This window comes from Prosopis cineraria, unplaced genomic scaffold (genome assembly GCF_029017545.1).
Source record: "Prosopis cineraria cultivar Desert tree isolate PC_DT_omini unplaced genomic scaffold, ASM2901754v1 PC13, whole genome shotgun sequence".
NCBI classification, from domain to species: Eukaryota; Viridiplantae; Streptophyta; class Magnoliopsida; order Fabales; family Fabaceae; genus Prosopis; species Prosopis cineraria.
The window spans coordinates 1,466,399-1,484,056 of NW_026555344.1; the positions used below are offsets into that span (position 1 = coordinate 1,466,399).

The 17,658-nt window shown below is 34.5% G+C and overlaps 3 protein-coding genes across 6 annotated transcripts; 1 reads left to right on the forward strand and 2 right to left on the reverse strand.

Annotated features, from left to right (window-relative positions):
• The first annotated feature begins 2,458 nt into the window (after positions 1 to 2,458).
• On the forward strand, positions 2,459 to 6,790 carry LOC129290848 (probable polygalacturonase). Its single transcript, XM_054927896.1, is given in 6 exon segments — positions 2,459 to 2,606; positions 2,710 to 2,932; positions 2,935 to 3,050; positions 4,973 to 5,093; positions 5,545 to 5,790; positions 5,897 to 6,790. Coding segments are annotated over 6 exon segments (1,425 nt in total). The 5' UTR covers positions 2,459 to 2,597; the 3' UTR covers positions 6,607 to 6,790.
• A 217-nt stretch (positions 6,791 to 7,007) lies between these two features.
• On the reverse strand, positions 7,008 to 14,234 carry LOC129290850 (mitogen-activated protein kinase homolog MMK2-like). Of its 3 annotated transcripts, none has more exons than XM_054927897.1 (8): positions 14,092 to 14,234; positions 13,933 to 14,018; positions 12,384 to 12,597; positions 11,263 to 11,392; positions 9,752 to 9,889; positions 8,846 to 9,178; positions 8,211 to 8,394; positions 7,008 to 7,674 (listed from the first exon to the last, which is right to left on the reverse strand). In XM_054927897.1, exons 3-8 carry the CDS (start codon positions 12,548 to 12,550, stop codon positions 7,499 to 7,501), a joined length of 1,128 nt encoding a protein of 375 aa, XP_054783872.1. In that variant the 5' UTR covers positions 12,551 to 12,597; positions 13,933 to 14,018; positions 14,092 to 14,234; the 3' UTR covers positions 7,008 to 7,498. The 3 variants fall into 3 exon arrangements, 2 of the variants coding, with proteins under 2 accessions (XP_054783872.1, XP_054783873.1); XM_054927898.1 differs by having other exon boundaries at positions 13,927 to 14,018; XR_008588580.1 differs by lacking the exons at positions 13,933 to 14,018; positions 14,092 to 14,234 and having other exon boundaries at positions 7,536 to 7,674; positions 8,211 to 8,387; positions 12,384 to 13,578.
• LOC129290851 (protein BPS1, chloroplastic-like) lies at positions 13,829 to 16,784 on the reverse strand. Of its 2 annotated transcripts, XM_054927900.1 has the most exons (3): positions 16,618 to 16,784; positions 14,649 to 15,740; positions 13,829 to 14,320 (listed from the first exon to the last, which is right to left on the reverse strand). In XM_054927900.1, the coding sequence occupies exon 2, from the start codon at positions 15,729 to 15,731 to the stop codon at positions 14,691 to 14,693; it is 1,041 nt and encodes a 346-aa protein (XP_054783875.1). In that variant the 5' UTR covers positions 15,732 to 15,740; positions 16,618 to 16,784; the 3' UTR covers positions 13,829 to 14,320; positions 14,649 to 14,690. The 2 variants fall into 2 exon arrangements, with proteins under 2 accessions (XP_054783875.1, XP_054783874.1); XM_054927899.1 differs by lacking the exon at positions 13,829 to 14,320 and having other exon boundaries at positions 14,448 to 15,740.
• Positions 16,785 to 17,658: the final 874 nt, after the last annotated feature.

A 17,658-nucleotide genomic window follows, 5' to 3' on the forward strand; every position in this document is an offset into this window, starting at 1 on the left:
TAAGACTTTTTTTTTTAGCAATGTGATATTTGCAAAAAAATGATTCATAAATAAAACTTATACCAAAATCATTCTTAATCATTTCACTCCTTACCTATTTTCCTTTCTATGACCGCCTTTGTTAAATGACGATATTTTTAGAAGTTTATGCTTTTTCAGACATTAAGAATCTATTTGGTTTTTTAAAAAGACTTCGGATCATAGAGCATTTTTTTTATCAAACATCTCAAAACTTAGGTCCCATTTGATACGACTTAATAATTTTTGATGAAATCAGAATCAGAATTGAAACAGAATTGAATTTTAAAAATATATTTGGTATATTAGAAAAAATAGATGGAATCCTTATATTATTTTTGTTTAGTATGTAAGATATAGAAATGAAATTATATTTAAAAGATAAAAATACCCCTAAAAATTAAAATCAAAATTAAAATGTATTAATATTGTGATTTAATTTCTCATATACTATTTATATACAAATGAAATATTATATAGATGATGAATATTAAAAATAAGTAAAATACTTTTTTAAAACAATATTATAAATATATAAATTATATATAAACAAATATATACATATATATATATAATATATATATATATATATATATAAATTTGAATTGTCCGAGTTGGGCATTTTGAATTGGACATTTATATATATATATATATAAAAGCATGAGTTGAGCATTTTCAATTGTTCACTATGTGATTGTTTGCATGCTCAATTCTTCTAGTATTAATCACAAATGAACAAGAGCACAATTGTCTTTTCTATTTTTATATGAGGAAACATTGTTTTTAAAAAATACAATTATATAAAATTGTTTCAATTCCATAGCTCCCATCAAAAAAATTCAATTCAACCTTTTTAGCTTAAATCAAAATTCTTGAGAATTTAAATTTACATGTACTGAACATCATTGTTTTATGATTCTAGCTTCAATTTCCTTTCCATGCTTGTGATTTCACTCTACCAAATATAGCCTTAACTCTCAATAAGTAAGATGTGCTTTGCTTTGCTTTGGGAGAAAAAAAAAACATGATAACCAGACATGTCTAACTGAAAAGGAATTTTTTTTAATTAAAAAGACTTTTAAGTTTTAACTTCTTAAAAACAATGACCTAACATGTACTGAGATTTTAAATTGTGTTTAATTAATTTTATTAGTATTCATTTCACTGAAATTAATTTCACACATTTTTTAATAATAAAAATGGGGTGGAGGGAGTTGTTTTTTTTTTTTTTTATTTAGTTCCAATCAAAATGTGCCGTGACATTTTTAGAAAATCAACGACAATATATAGTATTGGTTTGAAACTCCAAACCAACATTAACTAACCTCCCCATCTAATTTTAGGTTCATCATCTACCTACTCTGGTCCAATCTATGACTTTAGAATAAGCTTTATTCGCACATTTTTTCAATAATATTTTATAATTAATTTTAAATTTAAACATTTTAATTATGTAATTAATCTTTTAGACAATACAGCACGTCCTGTGAATAATTTATGATTCATTATTATGTAAGCAACACTTTCTAAGGTGGGGGACAATAAACCGTTGCTTATGGGGAATAATTGAGCCACTGAGAAAGGAAATGGCTGATCAATTACAATTAGTGAAGACATGGAAGAATTGAATTTTGCAGATAAATTTACGTCTAATTCAAAAACATTCGAACGCTGCCTAATCCAACCTTCAAAGTAAAATAAAGGGAAAATTAGAAGCATCACTCATGGGTCTGAAGAAAAAAATTGCGCACACAAACTAAAACAAGACTTGCACTCTACTGTAATTAACTCTATTTCTTTCGGCATATAATTCCTCTTTGAATCATCCCATAATTATTTCTTTGTCATATCTGGAAACAGCAATTGCATTCTCTTAATCTTTATCTTTAGAGCGTATAATTATAAAATTTTATTAAATATATATTAAAAGATTTAAAATATCTTTTTTTTTACATAATATTTCTAAAAAGTGCCTTATAATATTAAAGAAAAAAAAAGAGAACATACAGAAAAATAATTAAAAGACAATTGAATTAAAATATAGAGAAGCCAAATACTATTATATAAACAAAAAGGTGTAAAAATTTTAATTTTTTTTTTTATAAATGAAAGTATCTGAATGCTGTCTGTTATGTCTATCAGCCTATACAATTTTTTCTTAAAATAATATTTTTAAAGGACACCTCATTGCTTAATACAACAGACAAGGCAAAACGGAGCTAGTCACAACAGATCAACCTAGACAAGTAGCCAATTTCTTGTGTCTTTTTATATTCCTAGAAACAACTGATAGTAAAAATTAAAAAAGGGGGAACAGTAGGATTTCATCCATCTTGAGGGGCACGTAACGAAAATAATCTTAAGTGGCATCTAAAGTTCAATATTTGCATAATCATTAGCAATTAGACCTTGCAGTCCGGGGAAAAGCTTTTTTAACTTTTAGCCTTTAGTTGTCCATTAACTTGGTAACTGCAACTCAAAACATCTCCACTTTCCCCTATAAATAATAGCCCACTTCCCTTCTCTCTCTCACGCACACAACAGAACCGAACTCAGATCAGATAGCTTTTCCTCTCAAGATGATGCAGGTAATCAAGCCCCGTCTCCTTACCGAACAATAATCTCTTCTCATAAATGCTCTGTTTTTTCCCCTGTCTTTCTTGGTGCTGTATAGATGCTGTGTCTTTGCAGGTGGTTGGGAAAATAGTTGTGGCTCTGATAGTGGTGGCGTTGGCGAGTTCAGAGAGGGGAGAGAGCAGGAAGGCGAGGGACGTGACGACGACGTCGTTCGAGTACGCGGCGATAAATTGCAGAGCGCACAGTGCATCGTTGAGCGACTACGGAGGGGTGGGAGACGGGAAGACATCGAACACGAAGGCATTTCAGACTGCGATAAGCGAACTGAGCAAGTACGCATCGAAGGAGGGGCTCAGCTGTACGTTCCGCCGGGGAAATGGCTCACCGGCAGCTTCAGCCTCATCAGCCACTTCACGCTTTATCTTCACAGGGACGCTGTTCTTCTGGCTTCTCAGGTATGTATCTCTGGGTCTGTACTCTGTTTTTTTGGTTGAACGAGGTCCGGTTTTCAGTTTTTCAAGTTTTTCGATGGAGAATATTTGATACGAGGGATGATTCCGTCGTTGCACATATGTGGATAAAAATTGACGTTTGCAGGGGACTCACGGGTTGCAAATCGTGTAGGACATCCTATAATTAATGTCGGAAGATGAGTTTATCAATTTTTAAAAAAAAAAAAAAAAAAAAATTTCTGCGTATCCAAGGGGGATTCGTTGTCGCAGTCCCCGTGATTGGCTTGATGAGCGAGGTACTCGACCAACTTTGTTAGATTTAAGTCCTGTTTGAATAATTTTTAAAAGTACATGCAAACCTTATCTAATATGTGTTTTTTTATTAAATTTAACAAATAATTGAATCTTTTAAATGTGTTTTGTCAAATGAAAAATGAAAACTAATTACATACTTAGCTGGTACGGGCTTTTTTTTTTCCCCCCCACTTGTGAAGAACCCTAGTTTTGAATCATTGTTAAGAGATTCTTGTATTATACAAACACTATATATCAAATAAGATTAATAAATAAATTATTATATTATCTGATGTAAAAAATTTCAATTGATTTTTTAAAATGTATTATTTTTAAAAATAATTTCTCCCATAATATTAATACTCATATTCATAGAAAATTAAAAAAATACATTTTAAAAATAATGAATAATCTGTTTTTTTTATACGGAATATCTTATAAAAAGGACTATCAATTTTTTTTCCCTAAACGGTAACTTACATATATTCTTTTTAACATAATTTTTTTTCAACGGAAAAAAGTGCATGTGTATACACATATCTATTTTTTTTATAGGATTTATGAGAAGTGAAAATAATCGTAAATCATAACATGTGAATTTTAAATTTTATGTAAAATAAGGAGCATGCAGTCTAATTGCAATTATAGAGTGGATTTACAAAAATTTTGAAAATTAATTTCTTTCCCAAAACTACTAGAACGGGTTATTATTAATTATTAATTATTAATAAATTAGGTAGCATTTCCTGTATCATGAAATTTAAAGAATAGAGCCCCATTATTTTTCATCAATGAATAATGTGATAGTCTATAAATTTTATTTTAAATTGTTCTCAAAGCTATTCATGTTTATGGTTCCTCTTTGCAGCAGTAGTACCTCTATACTACAGAATTTCTTTCCCCACACACACACATAGAGCAAGAGAAGCTTTTATATTTTTAAGGCGTGCAATTACATTACAATTATAATTATTTCACAAATTTTTACATTCTTAACAATTATCTATTATCTTGTGCATGTATTGATTTTTTTTTTTTTTACTTTTTAAAGTTAGCATCATTAAATTCATACTCATTACGTCAAACAATCAATACGAGCATTTTTTTAAAACAAATAAATCTCGCACATAGTTATTGATCTTCACTGTTTGTTTCTTAATTGTATTATTATTAACAACACCTTAGCTGGTAGCCTAAAGGGTGGTCCAGGCGTTTTTGTTGCTTTTCAAGCTCTGTCTTGCTACTTCATTCCCAAAAATATATATATATATATATATATATTATTATTACTCCTTCCTTAGTATAATGTTAAGATACTTCTGACATTCATCATGTATATTAAAAGAAATTCATTTTTTTAAAATTTCATGAAAAATTAATTTATTTTTTCAGTTTTGTCCATACCTACAATTAATATTCACAATTATTTTTTACACATAATTACTCCACAAATAGTAACAAAAAAAGGACAAAAAATAAAAAAAATATTTGGATTAACAATGGCTTATAAAAAATGTCCAGAAGTAGAGGGAGTATTATTTTATTAGGTAGTGAATGCGAGTATTTAAGGCTGGAAAAAATAGTTCTTAGAGATGGTGAAAGAAAGTAATTAACGCGGAAGGATGAATCAGGACATAAACGAGTGGCCAGTGTTAAAGGCCCTCCCGTCGTACGGACGAGGGAGAGATGCCGCCGCCGGAAGGTTCAGCAGCCTCGTCTTCGGCACCAACCTCACCGATGTCATCATCACCGGTATATCCTATTCACGTTACTCCTAATTTCCACGCCTTATCTTTTTTAATCAACGTGTCCGCAAGCAATATCAATCACTATATTTTTTTATTTTTATGCATCACTTCAAGGTTTGGTACTCACTTTTTAACAAACATGTGCACTTGCTCCCCATAGTTTGAATTCCATTCCCACTTCTCACTTGCTTTCTTGACACTATCCTTAACATCATTTTCCATATTCATCAATCACCAATGCATCTGTACTGTTGATGATTTGGAAATATAAATATGCAAGTTTGATGACTTGTAAATGGACTGAATAAATGATTAATTTTTTATTGGATACCTGATTGGAATTCTTCCTTCAAGATATCTCTCGCACACATGGGTAGGTCATGTTAGATTTGGAATTTTGTTCATTCTTCTGTATATCAATCTGAGAATAAGAAATGAGAGCCGTTGGATGGCAGGGGACAATGGGACGATAGACGGTCAGGGTGCATTCTGGTGGCAGCAGTTCCACAAGGGCAAGCTCAAGTACACCCGGCCCTACCTCATCGAACTCATGTTCTCCGACAACATTCAAATCTCCAATCTCACCCTCCTCAACTCTCCCTCTTGGAATGTCCATCCTGTTTATAGCAGTAACATTGTTGTCCGAGGAATCACCATTCTAGCTCCTGTCACCTCCCCCAACACTGATGGCATCAACCCAGGTTAATTAGCCCCGTGAAATTTATCAGTTATCACCTTCCCCAATCATCATCATGCTCATATCATAACTTAAATCAATCTCTTCTTCTTGAAACGTTGATGCCTCAGATTCTTGCACCAACACCAGAATTGAAGACTGTTACATAGTTTCTGGAGATGACTGTGTGGCCGTCAAGAGTGGCTGGGACGAGTATGGCATACAGTTCGGATGGCCCACCAAACAACTCGTCATCAGGAGGCTCACCTGCATCTCCCCTTACAGCGCCACCATTGCCCTGGGAAGCGAAATGTCCGGCGGCATCGAGGACGTCCGGGCCGAAGACATCACCGCCATCCACACAGAATCTGGAGTCAGAATCAAAACTGCTGTAGGAAGAGGAGGGTTCGTGAGGGACATCTACGTCCGGAAGTTCACGATGCACACCATGAAATGGGCGTTCTGGATGACTGGCAACTATGGCTCTCATGCTGATAAGAAGTATGACCCCAATGCATTGCCTGAGATCAAGAACATCAACTACAGAGATGTGGTGGCTGAGAATGTGAGCATGGCTGCTAGGTTGGAGGGCATTGCCAATGACCCTTTTACTGGAATTTGTATGGCCAACGTCACCATTGGGATGGCCGCCAAGGCCAAGAAGCAGCACTGGACGTGCACAGATATCAATGGCATCACGAGCGGAGTGACGCCGCCGCCCTGTGATTTGTTGCCGGATCAGGGGCCGGAGAAGATCACAGCGTGTGATTTTCCAAAGGAGACCCCGCCCATTGACGAGCTGGAGTTCAAGAAGTGTAGCTATAGATTGAAAGTTGCATGATTAGCATGTTAAAATGAACCACTTATATCAGTCAATGTAGGTTATCCTTGTAAGGTTAGTCTTTCAGATTAACCAAAAGATATTGCTCCAGCTTAGCAACGAGTTATCTTAAACTCGGGTTTTTTCAGATGAGTTACGTCCAACAAAACCAATCCAAATTATGAAACACTGTTATCAACATCAATTTGAGTCGGCCTTTACTTATTTAATCCATGGAACAAAAATATACAATTCTACGAATGAATTTGACAATTATGTTACTTCAATTCGTTCAACATAAACTAGCTTGAGGCTTGAAATACAAAGAAAAAGTTTTCTTAAATTAATGTTTAATAAAAACAAGAACTCCAACAAATTTTACTTCTAACTCCAGAAAAAAAACAATGACCAAACTCATAAGCTGAGAAAACCATACAATTTCTGAAAACATTCAAAACATTAGCACACACCAGTACATTTACATGTCTGTCCCCACAAAAGAAAAGCGTTCTTGTGTATGTTTCTCAATCTAAAGTAAAGGATACAAAAACTGGCAGCATCAGATCACTCCAATAACTTGAGGTCCTAGTCTTTCTTAGCTGAAAGACAGACAGACACTGAGAATAAGTAGGAGCCCTCGTGTATATTCTGCTGAGGCATCTCTGAGATTTCAGTACAAGCAGCCTGGTAGAGTAGAGTGCGGTCAAACTTCGATGCTTTTCCACAAAACATGGCAACAGTGGATATATCCAAGAATGTGAGACGAGTTATAAATAAAAGATTCCATCAAGCTCTTGTTAAGTTGCGAACATCTTTCAATGCATTTTCAGAACTTTCCTTCTGGAGGACTGAAAACTTTCCATATAGTGTTGTGAACCAGTCAAGTATTTCATCAAGCATATGCAACAGTGTCTCAGAATTGTGGTGGATCAGGATTGAACTTCACAGATTCTCTCCAGATTAGTTCCTTGACGTCTTCTTCAGTAAATGACGGCTGCTCAAAATCAAAACTGAAAGGTCTGGGGCAAACGGGTTCCCCATTTATATCATGGAGAGGTGCCAAGTAGGGATGGCAAAGAGCCTCATCAACTGCATGACAAGCATAAAGGTGCTATCAATGAACATATTCTTTCAAGAAAAAGAAGAATCCATCATAATTAGTATGCCTTAACAGAAAACTTAGTGGGCAACAGCTACAGACCACATCAAATAGGTTTTCACCAGAACTGATAGGCACAGGGAACCTTCTATCAAAAAACTATTGATTAACTAAAAAGTCCTGTCTATTAAAAAAAAAAACTACAAAGTCCTGAATGGAATAAAAGAAAGCAAGAACTAGCAATTGGTCTGATGTGGTTGTTCGTAAGTTTGTTTTAAACATAACAGTTGAGGTTCGCTCATACTGCTTATGAGGCACACACATCCAAGTTCACAACTCCAAAGAAATTCAATCATTTCCCTCAGCCTAATCACTGAAAAAAAAGCTGGTGCCTAAGCTGTTAGTCTCACAACTCCACCCACCAAATTTCTTGCCCGCTCTTAGAGTCCTACACAGCTGCCAGGAATAATCAGCAGCCCCAACTCCATTAAAATAAACAAACATGCGTTATTGTGAGCCAAGTTACCTGTAATGCGCCTGTTAGGATCAAAGACAAGCATCTTCTCCAGCAAATCAACAGCACCTGGAGACATGTGGGGAAATCTAGCAGAAAAATGTCGTCTGGGATATTGTGGAAGCTGTCTTACATATCTACGAGCATTATCACTTCGTAAAAACCCAAGGCTAGCATCATCAGGTGAACCTATGAGCTTTGAAAAGATAAGGAATTTTGTCATTATCATTTCCCAATATGGTAGGTTGGTTTAGAAAATCTTGTATGAGCATGATCCAAATGTAGCATGTCCAAAGATGCAAAATCACACTTGAAATCTTGTATTTCAAATTTTGGGTTCATGCGCTTAGGTTTATAGACATGGTCACATGGACCATGTCCATACCCACCTAGACCTCCCTGTGTACTCAATTGCACTTCAATTTTTTTAAAAAAGAAAAAATAATAATAAAAGACCTTCCTGATTCCTGTAGCCACAGGGCTTGAGAAAAATGTGATCAAACTCAAGGTGAATGATAAAAAATTTATAAACCAGCCAGCTTACAGCAGTGAGGACTTTCTACTAAACTCCAACACCCACACTTCACGACCACAACTCTAACTTTGAGCAGTTTCAACATAAAAATTTCAAGTTTTCAGGCATATACCTCTGTGATTAGTCTCAGCTGATGTACATAATCTTTGCCAGGGAAGAGGGGTTGTCTTGTCATAATTTCACCAAGGATGCAACCAACAGACCATATGTCGATGGCTGCAGTATATTCCGAACAATTGAGCAGCAATTCTGGAGCTCGGTACCACCGAGTAACTACATACTCAGTCATAAAATCAGTTTCAGATGTAGTTCTGGCAAGCCCAAAGTCTCCAATCTTGAGGTCACAATTGGCATTCAAGAGCAAATTGCTGGGCTTTAAATCACGATGCAAAACATTTGCTGAATGTACATATTTGAGTCCTCGTAACAACTGATACAGAAAATACTGAAGCAATAGATCTTATTAATGACTATAAGACAAAAATATATAATTATACACAATTACTCAATCAAAGTTGAAGAAAATTCAGAATAAGATTACATGTAAATTGTAAAAGCACTATTTGCATTATACACATGAATACATGGCCAAAAATATTACACACAACATTCTACACAATTACTATATTCTGCACAAAACCATAAAAGCGAAAAGGAAAAAGGAATGCACACCCACAAATTAATCCCCAATGAGATAATTGAGTAACATGCTTCAGCTATACATGTGACATAAAATTAAAAATTATAGATCGTCCATGAACAAGCCTTTTTATTGAAACTGCATGCAGAAATTTTATGGGAAGAGGAACAATTAAACTTGTATGGCACCATGAGTATACATATATACACAATTGCCTGATTGTAAGAAGGAAAATGCATCGCATAAGACATTAAAGGACAAAATAAAGTATATAGGCAACAAAGCAGACATTTATTTAGCAAAGAGGGAAAACTCCAGACAGAAAAGAAAGGTGCATGTTAAATTTCATAAGCCAAGAGAAATTGTTGAAGTGCCAACCCGACAATGATCATCAGTCAATGGTTGATTGGAACGTATTATCTGGTGCAGATCAGTGTCCATTAACTCGTATACAATGTATACATCATTGAAATTCTCCTTCTGTGGAGGTCGAATGATGTCTTTGAGGGCTATGACCTGCATTGAAAAATTAGCTGAGCAGTGAGCACCGTTCTTTGGAAGCTGAGTTCTAAAGAAAATTAATGAGAGAGTGTGAAAAAATCAAAGTGAATTTTCTGAACCAAAGAAAAAATATAGCTTAACAATGACAACTTGTCAAGTTTTCTTTAAAGGTAAATAAAAAGATGTTACCATAATCACTCTGTGATAAAAGTGAACCTCTCAAGTAATTTCTTGATGTAATTTTACATCTAGTGATAACAGCCTGACTATGCAATATCTCTCAAGTAATCAGGCTGCTACAAAAGCAGATCTTTCAAGAGTAAATTAAAAGTTATTACAAGAGACATCAACTGATTTTAACCCAAGCAAAAAGGTAGCATGTGACCAGAACACAGGTCATACTCTTAGTCTTCAAGTGACGGAAGGAATGCATTCAGAACATAATAGTTTGAAAACAAAAGAAGAAGAATTGTGGCTACAACGGAATATGAAATAAGTGAGAAGACAACCTTGTAAGTCAGAAAAGAAAATGCGACAAAAAAACACAATGATTAATGCAAATATATCAAAACAAGGTTCCACCATGGTTTATAGAAATCATTTGAAAGCTTAACTAAAATTTACAATGGCCTACTACATCGGCCGACCTCACTTGGGTAGGGTCAAAATTTGGCAAGGGGTATTGGGTTCAATTAGCAATTACTACTCACCAATACACACACACACACACACCATCCCTCTACTTGTTATGTAGAGGTACATCTTTTTCTTTTTTCGGCAAAGCGCAAGAATTAAGAGATTTTGAAAAACATGATAATATAATGCAGAAGTACATGAAGTAATACGTCTCCTTGTCACCTCCAAAAGGCATATAAATGTTTGTCTGTGATATAAAATATAAATATATATATCCTAGTTTAGGTTGAATTACAGTAATTTCTTGGTGTGAAAATCTCAAGACAGACTTGGTTAGCCAGTTACCCTATGTTTCTATTTATAATTGGAAATTAGATTAGGCATGAAAATTAATAGATCAAGTACAGGCTCTGCACATTAATCACTAAAACAATGCTTTAAATCCTAACCATCACACGCTCATTATCCTATCACTAGTCCCTATAACATGAAATATATTTAAATATGCTACCAATTTATTGCAAGGGTCCTCCATCACTAGTGTGACGTGACTGCATACGTATGGACGAAGAAAACAAGGGTGAAAATATGGTTTTGGGGGGGGGGACTATACTAAAAAATACTCAGGACTACTATGCTGCTACATAAGAAGAGTGCCAATCTCTCATCAGTCAAAATCAAGACCAAATAAACAATAATGTGAAAACAAAATTTAGTTATGACAATTCTAATGAAAAGTTAGGCAAAATTACATTTTCATGATCCATGTGCCGAAGCAGTTTAATTTCACGTAAGGTCCTCTTGGCATCTATTCTGTTGTCAAATGCATTGCCAACCTTCTTAATTGCAACTTCCTCACGTGTCTCAGCATTTACAGCAGCACTAAAGAAAATTAGAAAAATGTATCTAGTTAATAATAGTAACAACAACAATAACAATTGTAATAATATTGCCTTCAGATTGTTGATAATAAAGAATAAAACTCACATAAATGATACATGAGAAACAACTATTTACTCAACACCAAATTATAGGAAGCTGTTTACAGATAAGTGATCCTTAATTCGATAATATTGTGCTGCTTATGGTTTCTATATAACCTGATCACAGAAATACCATCAGAAATTCAGAATCATTGAATCCTCTGTCACATTTTGATTTAAGAAAAATTAATGAACCCAGATACCTAGATTATCCAATGCATGATACTTAATGCACAAACTATATATAGTTAATTTAATCCAAGGTGAGTAACTTCTAAATTAACGTATTCCAGTCAAACTCAAAAGATAGTCAGAAATAGTGAAAACTTCAACGTCAGCTACATAGTAAAAATAACATATACAATGATTCAGCTTTGGAATTTTTTTCGTGCGTAACAATTTACAAAAATCTAAAGGCCACCATTATTCAGGAAAATGAACAATTCGAGTTTTTGGTGCAAGCTCGAAAATAGCGTTCATCATCACCAAGATAATCACTTCGATCGTTACTTAAAAAACAATTAGATATTGCCAATGACAGGAAACGCCAAATAATGCATGCAAAACCCCATGAGAAGAGTTTAGAATCGGCAATAAGGTAAATAACAAGAATCTAGTCTGTCCATATATACAAGTCTTCACCTTTACGAATAACAAACTCCACTTACAAACAATTCAATTACCAAAAGAAAGAACTTTCTTGCTTTCAAAGTCACAAATTCCAAAGTCCACACATAATTCACATCCAGAAGAGCAAAAGAAAAAAAAAGAAAAAAACATGCCTTAAAGAGATGATAAAACCCATCAACACACAAAATCAACAAAAGCACGGCAAAACCCACCAAACAAACTAAATCAATGCAAAACTTGAAAGCTGCAAAATTTCTTACCAAACAATACCGTAAGCGCCTCTGCCCACAGGCCGAAGAGGAGGAACATACTTTCTCGAAACCTCAAATAGGTTTCCGTACACATTGTACTGAATGTATCGTCCACCATAAGTGGCCAACCCTTTGATGTTGTGCTCAGCTGAAGCAGAGAGTGATTCAGCAGACATGTCTTTAGAACGCTGCGTGAGAGGTTCGATTTCGAAATGGGAAGAACCTAAGAAAGCAAAATATCAGATGGAAAGTAACCAAACCGGGAGAGGAGGTGCTGAATTTGGAGAGGGCCTGTTGGTAGATTTAAGGAGGGATTTTGACATTTCTTTTTGGGTTTCTGGGGAGAGGGAACAGCTGAACGCGTATGTGTGAAAACTTTGAAGGAAGCTTTTGGACCGGGAATGCTTGGGTGGCTCGTGAAGAAATTAACTTGATGTTTCTTTTTCACTTCTCTTTATCTGAAAGATTTTGTTTACTAAATTAAATGCTTTTGGTTTAATTCGATGCATGATTATGTACCTTAAAAAATAATAATATGAAAGAAAAAGATCGATGAATTTATTTCCTTTGTTAATTTTTAATTTCCTTGATCAACACATTTATTATTATTCATATAAGGTAAAAGCTCAATGGGGTTATGTATTAAAAATTGATGTAACAATAGCATTCCCTTATTTTATTTTAAATTTGATCTTCCCAGGAGTCAAAGTCCATACTGGACCTTTGTATTACCTTTAGTCAAAGTCAAATATTAGAATTGGAATTTAGGAACTCTAGAATGTAGCGTTGACTAGTAAGAACAACATGAAAACGAGTTTGATTTCTTTCTTTTGATGCGGAAAACTAACCAACACATATTCTTCCGTTCACATTCCATATTTCTCTTTGAAATAGTATCATCCCATGTAATCAATTTCTTACTCAGAATTTGTGACATGTCACACTTCTACTTGTGAAACAATAGACTTATCAGTGACAACAAATTTCTCACACAATTTCAATTTTTTTAAAAAATATTTCATTTCACCCAAAAAAAAATGCAGGTTTTTAAAATTTAAAAAACGTCTATATATAACTGAAAATTCAAAAAACTTCCCTATATTTCTCATACTCATCATAGAGTTAGAATTATCGAAGTGGTACTGAAATTGTCAATCTCGTTAAATGTTCAGTATATATAAAGCTTTCACCTGCGCGTCATCCGACGATGAAAATATGGGATATCATCATTGATGTGCAGGAACTGGTTCTCTTCTATAAAAAAAAGGGGGGGGGGGTTCTTTTGTCTCTTTAACTTTATTTTTTTTTTAATGCATTCATCCCTTCATAATTAATTATGACTCTAAAACTTCATTTGGAAAAAATAACCTAAAGACCCATTTTTTGAAATTTCATTTGATAATTCATTATGACTCTCAAACTTGATTATGGGAGAAGCTATTTGAAACTCCACATGATAAAAAAATATTCTGAAACTCTATTTGATAATTTTTTTTATAATCAATTTTACTCGTCGAGATACACTTTGTTTCCATCAATCATCTCTATCTACCTGCACCTTATTTCCGGAGCACTTGGAGACGAGCCAAATCCGTTGCAGCGTTTAGCCCCTCCTCCCGCACCATTGTTTCTCCTCCCCCGTCTCTGAAACAGTTAATTGGTCACTGGGTGTACCCATGCAGATTGAATAGCAAGAGGCAATCACCAGAGTCTCTACCTCTTCCAGGAATACCATCAACCGTATAGGCCCCTATAGCCATTGAGAATTGGTTCAAATTCAAGGTTGCAGAACTTGGCCAACGAGATTCCCGTCAGTGTGAATTATTTCACCATCTCAGGAATTCATTCAGCGCCATAAAGGCTGAAAAGTGTGCCCAAGAGGAGATGAGGAAAACCACTTTGTTCGGCAGTTACTACGTTCTTCTTATTTGATACATCAGGTTACACTACAACCGAATTTCAGGCACGTTAAAGCATGCTGCAGATTACTTTATGTTCTAGACTGAACAATATTTGCAAATTTGTCTAAATGTAAAATGTCGATAAATTTCCAGGTCAAAAGAGATCCAAAGATACTATGAAATAACCTATACCATGAGTTACCAGCTCGCAAGTTCACATGAAGCATTTTTCACATATTTTATATTGACATTACACAATTACACTTACATATACATTTCCCCGCAATGGTACCATCACATAACCTACAACAAATACAATAAGCTAACACAAGCCTGAAAACCACAATAGACCATAAAACAGAAAACGCCATACCTAGGCCCATCAGTATGTACCAGAGTTAGGCTGCCAGCACACTCAATTGACTCCCTGGTCATCCATTTTACCCCCAGAGATACTGTCGTAGAAAGTTGCACCTGACCTCAGAGAAGATAGCAAAGCATCACGACCAGACAAGACTACTCGGAAAAAACCATCCACTTCCTTTGCAAGATGATCTAGTCCTTGTGAAAGCTTCTCTGCCGCCTTGCCCGTTTCCTCAACAGTCTTCTGAAGCGCTTCTGTCTCAACGGTATCTAGTTCACCCTGGATTATAGGGTATAATTTCTTCACAAAGGCATTGACCTCTTCCAACTCCTTCAATACATCAAATCTTCCATTGGAAAATCTAACACTATGCTGCAAATTTGTAAAAGCTTGAGCCCACAAATATGTGTCAGCTACATCTAAATCTAACAACTTTTCTGCAGAGCCTGAGAAAACTGCAGCAAACACACTGCATAGAAATGCTGTCTCCACCTTCACTCCATACATTGCTTGCATCAAAACCTTCCCTTTAGCTGAATTCTTAACCTTCGGCAAATCAAGTGATCCCAAAAGATTATCTAAAATGGTGCCACATTTCTCAATCCTAGGATTGCTAGAATTAATACGCTGCCTCCATCCATCTATTGAAGAACATGCTCGAACAAACTGCTGTGGCGAGGCAGTGTTCAAATTATGCAACGCGCACTGAAGCAAAAGATGCCCCTGGTTCAGACGTGAGAGCTCGGAACTAAATGCAATGCATATATCTAGCAACTTCACACTAATGTCTAAGTACACATCAATCCACTTTTCATCCCAATCAGTCACAGGGAGATCAATATCTAGTGCAAGGTTCTTTATATCATTATGAGTTTCACAAAGTGATTCCATTGCCAGGGTCATCCAAGATATACTAAGAATTTCATCCTTGTTTTTCGGCATAAGCTTCTTCAGCCTCTCTGCCAGTGTTGCCTCAAAAGAATTTAATATTCCAAGAAGTTGTGGAGACATTTGAGATCCTTTAGGTGATATCATTCGGAAAGGGTTTCCAAAGGGGAAGAAAGATCTGTGTGGATCCCGTGCTCGGCTCATTTTCACGTTCTACCGTAACAGCAAAAATCCAAAAATTAAGGTACATCATATAATGAAATTGGGAAATCGCTATACATATGGCAATATTGCAAGACAAAAATAATCTACATTCATTGTAAATCAGACCCAAATACAGACTTCATCCGTTTCATGCTTCCATAATACAAAACCATACTTCCCACTCAACCTCTAGCTCTACCAACAAAAATTAATAGATGCATCAGTGATTCACCGACATATACATCGCTTCTAGTTGAACATTCATTGAACTGCTATACCATAAAAGGTTCATCTTTCACCATCAAGCATGGTCAGAGATGATTTAAACCAATTTATCTAAAAGAACCAACGGACTGAGCGACAAAATTCCTCTAAGAATTTCGCTTTACAATTTTTTTGAAGGCAAACCACAAGATATTGTTATTAAAGAAACAAAATTCCAAAATCAGAAAATTTGTTTAAGAATTCCTCTATCATAAAGTTTCTCTTTCATCATCAAGCATCCAAGCTAAAACATGGTCAGATATACAGATGGAAAACGAAAATTCTCCCAGAAAAAAGTTTTATAATTCACTTTGGAAAAGAAATGGTAAAGCCCTAGGGTCTGGTTAATAAGGAAACACAATTCCGGAATCAAAATTTTCACTCCAGTTCGTTTCTTCATATTATTGCAAGTCACAAACAAATGAATGAGTTAGAAATTCAATTGGAAGAAGTAAAAACAAAGATTGTCTAAACTTCAGCGCATATGATAGATCGGCGTATTGAGAAATCGATTTGTGCAAAGGAGATCTGAATCTCCCGGTTTTCTCTAAATAAAAGAGAAACAAATCCACTAATTGAGAAGTAAAAGGAAGAAATAGAAGCATAGCGAGAGACTTCATACCTGTTTGTGATAACAGAAATCGGAAAGATCAGATAATTTGAGTCAACTGTAGAGCTTTTCCCTCTTGGAGACTTTCAGATCTGGAGGATGAACATGGAATCAATGGAGGCTGAATTGTGGCGGCTAGCGCGGTAGGTTATGATAGCGTCACCCAGCGTTGCTGAATGACGTTTGGAGGAAGCAAACCCTTTTTACCCCTCCTTCTCTCTCTTCGTTTTTTTTTTTTGGCTTATCATGAATATTTATTTAGTAATATTTCTAATTCGTTGTTTCAACATTTTAACTTTCAATTTAACATAAAAATTATTTTATGTAAATATTTTTTAATTTTTCAGATAAAAAATATTTTTTTTCTAATTTAATGATTTTAAAATATTTATTTAAATATTATTATGCTTAATTATTTGAAACTATCTAAAGTCTGAACTGGAATTTGGGGGTGTGACAAAAGAATAGACTACTAGATTATGAGACTATTTAAATAATTTTAACTGATTTAAGTGCAGGTTTTGAGCAACAACAAAGCAGTTTTTAAGAATAGAGAAAAAGTCTCCATAATTTGCATTGTCGATGATTTAAGACGAAGTTAGTAACAGGGCATTTCACATTATTTGTTTATGAGAGAGAAACAAAAGCTAATTCTTTGTAACGGGCCGTTTTTTTAGGCCAAGGTAACGGGCCGTTCTGGTTGCCATGAGTTACGGTCCCGATGACGGCAAAACTACCAAATGTCTTGACAATTTTAATATATATACTTCCCTCTGATGAAAAATATAAAATGTTTTTTAAAAATTATATATTTAAAAACATTAAAACATTTTTAATGTTTTAATATATAATTATTATATTTTTTTAAAATTATCTCTATTAAATAATTATTTTATAGTTGTTTTAGAGTGAGACACGTTATATTGGGATAAATATAAAAAAAATAGTATTAATTTAAACACAAATAATTATCTTATTAGGAGGTAAAATTTGATTAAAAATATTTTAAATTTTTTAATTGATGAAATATATCTATCTATCTATCTATCTATT